Source organism: Lampris incognitus, chromosome 1 (assembly GCF_029633865.1).
Source record: "Lampris incognitus isolate fLamInc1 chromosome 1, fLamInc1.hap2, whole genome shotgun sequence".
Lineage (NCBI taxonomy): Eukaryota > Metazoa > Chordata > Actinopteri > Lampriformes > Lampridae > Lampris > Lampris incognitus.
The window spans coordinates 106,084,746-106,090,745 of NC_079211.1; the positions used below are offsets into that span (position 1 = coordinate 106,084,746).

The 6,000-nt window shown below is 47.1% G+C and overlaps 1 protein-coding gene across 1 annotated transcript in view; it reads right to left on the bottom strand.

The window, feature by feature from the left end:
• The window catches only part of si:dkey-178e17.3 (somatomedin-B and thrombospondin type-1 domain-containing protein), a 33,890-nt gene extending 32,227 nt beyond the window's left edge, over positions 1-1,663 (bottom strand). The window contains exon 1 of the mRNA XM_056295678.1: positions 1,414-1,663. Within this exon, the coding sequence (XP_056151653.1) occupies positions 1,414-1,663 (250 nt within the window). The remainder of the gene's footprint in view (positions 1-1,413) is intronic.
• Positions 1,664-6,000: the final 4,337 nt, after the last annotated feature.

A 6,000-nucleotide genomic window follows, 5' to 3' on the forward strand; every position in this document is an offset into this window, starting at 1 on the left:
GTCTGACCCATGGACTAACTGGCTTTGTTCTAGTTAGTTTCTTAGTAATAATGCCCTTCTAATTTAAGGTTCACAATCACCTCATACAATGAAATAGTATGGGTATATTATACATTTCCTGAATCTTTACAGTCCTGTGAGTATTCCAGTTTTTGTGTTTTGTGTCCCTGATATTCCTAGATGCCACAGGGCTAAAAGAAAGTATATAGTTTAGGCGAACATTGCAGAAAGATGTGTGTTATTGACGGGTTGAAGAGCTCAAGTGACCTCTATATTTGTGAGGAATATCCACAACAGGGCTTGAATGAAAGCTAAGAAGGTCCCCTTTAAAATGATACCAAAGACAATATTATAGAACATTGAAAAATGTCCTGACCATGAGGCTAAACCAGGATATGCACCAGCGTCTAAAATGCAATTTACTTTAGGGGGTGGTTAACTTCATGAGCTGATAACTGTGATACAGCTGCCACTCAGGAATGGTTATCATACCAAAATATCATCTACAGACATGGATCCTTTCAAAAATTTTAAGTAAGTTTTGCCACCTTGAATGTACCGAAATAGGAAATTTTGGGCTCTGGCCCATGGACTATTTGAGATGAGCCTCAGGAGTCTTAACCATGATCTCGATCATTAAAATATTACATATCTATCTATATACACAGCTATCAGTCCATGTCTGCCCTGGAGCAGAAGTCTCGCTCTGTAATGAGGAGTGGGTTGCTGAAGGAAGACAACAGTGGGAGTGGGGGAGAATTGGAGAGATGTGGAAAAAGGAAAATGCGGGGGGGGGGGATCTATCACTTGACTGACTGACTTTATTGCCTTTTCATAATGGAGGGGCTTTTCAGACACCTCTTACATCACCACTTGGTGCGCAGCAGTCGGCTGACCCTATGCTGCTCCCCATCACTCAGTTTGAAAATAGGACTTAGGTTATAAAAAAAATACCGGAGTTTTCCTTTAATGTGATCTGTGGGATCTAGTGGACATGAACACATCCATACAACCTGGCAGCACGGGGCTACAAATACACTGTAGGCAAATAAGCAATACCTATCCACAGATACATGCAAACACCCCCGGCAGCGCAGCAGAGGCTGCTGCGGTGGAGTTTGTCATCTCCAGCCGGCCACTGAGAGTAAACAGCACCTTATGAGCCTCGAAGAGACAGCTATGTGCAGTATGTCTCACTGTCTCTGTGTCACCTCCATGCCAACCATCTCTGGCTCACACCGAGAGACGACGGACGGCAGGTAGCCTACCACCCGTCAGCGCAAAAACCTACTGAAGAAATCAGACCGGCGCCCTTTTTGCGCCTTTACAACCCCCCCAAACTATGGAAACAAGAGCATCAGAAGGTGAGCTGATGACAAAGCAACATCACTGAACGAGAGCAAGCACACTCACCAGATATCTGACACACGCTCTGGTAGTCCTCGCAGCAGTCCCCGGTTTTCTGACAGTATGTGTCACAGTAGCAGACTGTTTTACGCTTGCTGTATTCAAAACACTCGTTATTTCGCCCGGTGCAGCAGTTCGGGCTTTCTCTCTCCCGACAGCCCGCCTCGGCTTGACCAACTAGTATTCCGGAGAAAAAGACCCAGTATCCACACAGGATGAACCCCAAGCGCGCTGAAATCCATCCATGCACTCCCATGACTGCAACTTGACTGGGCGCACGCTGGCTCACGCTCTTTCCCCCGCGGTGGTACCTTGTTCTGTGAGTATAGCGCGTTAAAGTGCGGATCAGCTGCAAAGTTAGACAGGCACTAACGGTACTCGTCTATATAACGTCCAAAAGCAACATGGTCTCGGAAAAGTCACAACTTCAGAAATACTTCTTCTTTTTTTTTAGGGGGGGGAGTTAGAGAATCACCTCTTATCACCAATAACACCTACTACATCAACCACTGATGCGTAAAAGTGCAATCTCAGTCTGAGCAGAGTGCGCACATACTGCTCACTCGCTGGCTGGCTGGCGGACACCGCCCCTCAGAGCGCACGCCGGCATTGGGAAAGACCACAGCTACAGTACAAGCCATCTGCTCTGCACCCCTCCCCCGCCCCAGCCCCGTGCACGCACGCGCGCGCACACACAACTCTCTCTCTCTCTCTCTCTCTCTCTCTCTCTCTCTCTCTCGTCTCTCTCTCTCTCTCTCTCTCTCTCTCTCTCTCTCTCTCTCTCTCTCTCTCTCTCTCTCTCTCTCTCTCTCGCTCTCTCTCTCTCTCTCTCTCTCTCTCTCTCCTCTCTCTCTCTCTCTCTCTCTCTCTCTCTCTCTCTCTCTCTCGCTTGCGCACTATGTCAAGTATAATAACCGCCAACAGCTGTGAAGTGAGTGACATCGTCTCTCTTATTCGGTAAGCAGGTGTGTGGGCCGCGACCAGGGTACTATCACCGTAGAGGAGATGAGAACATTGCAGCTTGAAAATACACATCAAACTTGATCTGAATCCTCGCCCCACCCACCCCCTCACCTCACCATACCCCAAAAGAAAAGAAAAGAAAAGGAGAAAAAGTCAAACAGGGTGTGAATGACTTCAGATCGGTTTCACCATGCACCGTGCACCAAAACTGTGACCAAGAAAGGAGCCAAGCGAAACCCAGAACATTACCCGAAACACTCGCGGGAATACTGGTAAAGGGAGTTGTGTTGTTGTTGTTGTTGATGATGATGATGATGATGATGATGATGATGATGATGATGATGATGTTGTTTTCCAATGCAAGGTGCACCTCTAGGTATCAGTTTCAGGCCAAAACTGTCCTGACCGATTTATTTCCGAATCGGAACATCCAATTCAGCACCACGGACAGCGGCGCGACCCGCTGACGTTAGACATGCGTTAAAAAGCCGGCTAGTGGACATTATTAGTCACCATTCTCGCTCACTGAGCAGCCATGCTGGGGAGGGGGGATGTGTGCAGGCAGGGGTCTCAATGGGCTGCAGCCTCTCCGCTCTCCAGCGATGTATAGGAGAAAGGGTACGCACCGTACCGAGGGGGATACAAGCTGGAGGACAATGACATTACTTCCCCTTCACTGACCCTGGGTGAATGGTGGCTCCCGGGGGAGCAGAGGAGCAACGGAAGGATACTGTAAAAGTGCACCCAGGAGGAGGAGGAGGAGGAGAAGGACGCAGAACAACCTCTGTTATTTGTGCGTGATGGGGGGGGGGTAGCTGGCGTGGTCTACTCAGAGAGGGAGAGACAGACAGTCAGACAGAGAGAGACAGAACCAGACAGAGAGAGAGAGAGAGAGAGAGATAGAGAGAGAGAGAGAGAGAGAGAGAGAGAGAGAGAGAGAGAGAGAGAGAGAGAGAGAGAGAGAGAGAGAGAGAGGGAGGGGGGAAAGGGGGCAACATGTCTTTTCATCTCTGAGTTCAAAGATAATGTGGATGTGTGGACGCCTGCAAGAGCGAGATGAGAGATATGTACAGTTCTTTTTTACATCGCTCTCTGGGGGCTGTTTTGCACCAATCCACCCCTTCTCTCTGTGTGTGGACAGACAGGAGGAGGGAGTGATGATGGTAGGATGAAGGGGAATTAATGAAGGGAAGACAGGGCCGACCGACGGCTCAGCTTTGACCCGCCACATAAAGGCCTATTATGCATGCGTGAAGCGAGGAGAGACCTTTCTCACCGTCAAATAAGTGTGTGTGCGTGCGTGCGTGCGCGTGCGTGCGTGCGTGCAATGGATTTAAGGGATCATTCCTATGAAGTTTGAAGCTGAGTCTACACTCCATTCAGCCAGATTCAGCTGTTTCAGCGCAGAAAGAAAGAAAGAAAGCTATGATCAAGGCAAAATACTGGGTGCGCTTACAAATCTTCACTCTTTTTAACATAGGGGCAGCGCCCTCTGCTGTTCAAGACCGGTGTTACCGCGGCCTCTCCTCTCACTGTGTGCTATGGACTGTTAGTACCGGTAGGCGCGTGAAGCCTTGCTGCTGACCGTTATTCTTATTTTATTTTATTTATTTTTTTACTCTAGCCTTCATTGCGTTATGCTGGTTACCGTAACTTCCTCTTTTCAGTATGTTCTGTTCAACTTCTCCTTCCCCTGCTTGTTCATATCGTCCAGGCTTTATCGCAACCCATCCTCAGCAAACAGCGCTGATCGTTTGGACTGGAGAGAGAGAGAGAGAGAGAGAGAGAGAGAGAGAGAGAGAGAGAGAGAGAGAGAGAGAGAGAGAGAGAGAGAGAGAGATTTGAAGCATCCTACATGGGCATTGGCCAAGAATGGAACAAAGGCCTCCCTGTTCGATTCCTCCTCTACCTGCCCCTCGCGGTTTGTCCCACTGTGGTCTGTTGTACCCAGGGGGTCAGCGCAACAGAGAAGAGAGGAAGGGTAAAAACCACTAGACCTCATCACTCAAGCTTTCAGATGCTTATTTCGACGAGTTCTGAAATACCCCGTCTGACACCATGACATGAAAACTGGGAACAGAGCAGAGATCAGAGCTCACAGGGTTTTCTCTCAGGACGGGGATAACAACTTTTTGTCTCGACAAACTATCCAGGTGTACAAAGTTCCAGTTCTTTCTGCTGTCATCTTTGTTCTGCCAGTCATACGATTCCCTGGTGATCTTGATTCGGGGAACTAGTGAGATACAAACGCTTAAAGTCGAGTCGCTTAACCCTTGTGTCGTCCACACATTCTGCACACCGCCCTTGTCTTAAGGGTCATTTATGACCCGCCCTCATTAAACCTCAGAATTAAAGCAACTTGATTTAATTTGAGACCCCCAGATCTATTTTCCACCGAGAAACAACCTGTCAATCATCACAAACTGTGTGGCTATCTGGGTTTTCCCTCTTCACAGTGCAGAAAGACTGCATTTAATCAGTGGACACTGTTATGTCTATGTTTTGTAACATGTTTGGTAATGTTTCTGGTGTTAGTTTTAATGTTTATTCTGGTCACAAGGAGTCGCTCTAGGGGCTCTCTAGGTTAAGTGTTAAGCCCGGACGCCCCTGGGAGAGAGAGGAGTGTTAGTAGCCATGGCTAGCAGATACACTAGACTAGCAGAGGTACCGTTGTCGTTATGCAAATGTTTCACTGAAGATTCCAAAACGCAGCTTCGTGGTATTTGAGTTATTATTTCAAAACTTTACAGACACCACTCATTTTTATAGGGTCAAACATGACCCAAACATGTCTTAGGGTCCGAAAAATTTCTCACTCATTTTGTAAACAAGGTGGAGAATATTAGGTCCCAAATCCAGCCAGGATCTTTTCGTTCCATTCCCCATGTTAATTCTGTCTCTTTCACCCAATTTCAACCAATTACAATTTCAGTGTTGGAGACTACAGTCTCCAGTATGAGCTCCTCCTCCTGCATCCTAGACATCATTCCCACTAAAATACTCAAGGAGATATTTTCCACTGTCAGCCCCGTTATTCTTCAAATTCTTAATAATTCTCTGGCCTCCGGTTCTTTTCCAGACAGTTTTAAGCATGCCATCATTCACCCATTGCTAAAGAAACCTAATTTAGACCCCATGTCCCTAAGTAACTACAGGCCAATCTCCAAATTGTCTTTTGTATCTAAGGTTCTGGAGAGAGTAATTTCTTCTCAGTTGATTTCTTTTATGAACACAAATACTGTTTTTAATAGATTCCAGTCTGGTTTTAGAGCACTTCATAGCACTGAGACAGCTCTAGTTATGGTCACTAATGATCTACTGCTAAATGCAGACAGAGGTGACTGCTCAATTTTGGTTCTTTTGGACTTAAGTGCTGCCTTTGACACGGTTGATCACAACATCCTCCTACATCGCTTAGAGACTTGGGTTGGCATCAAGGGCTCGGCTCTTAACTTATTACACTCTTACCTCACCAACAGAACTTTTTCTGTTGTTCTGGGTAACTCTACCTCCTCAGTAGCTCAGTTGAGTTGTGGTGTCCCTCAAGGCTCAGTTCTTGGCCCCCTTCTCTTCTCTATATACATGCTGCCCCTTTGCCAGGTCATTCAAAATCACCATATGTTCTACCAT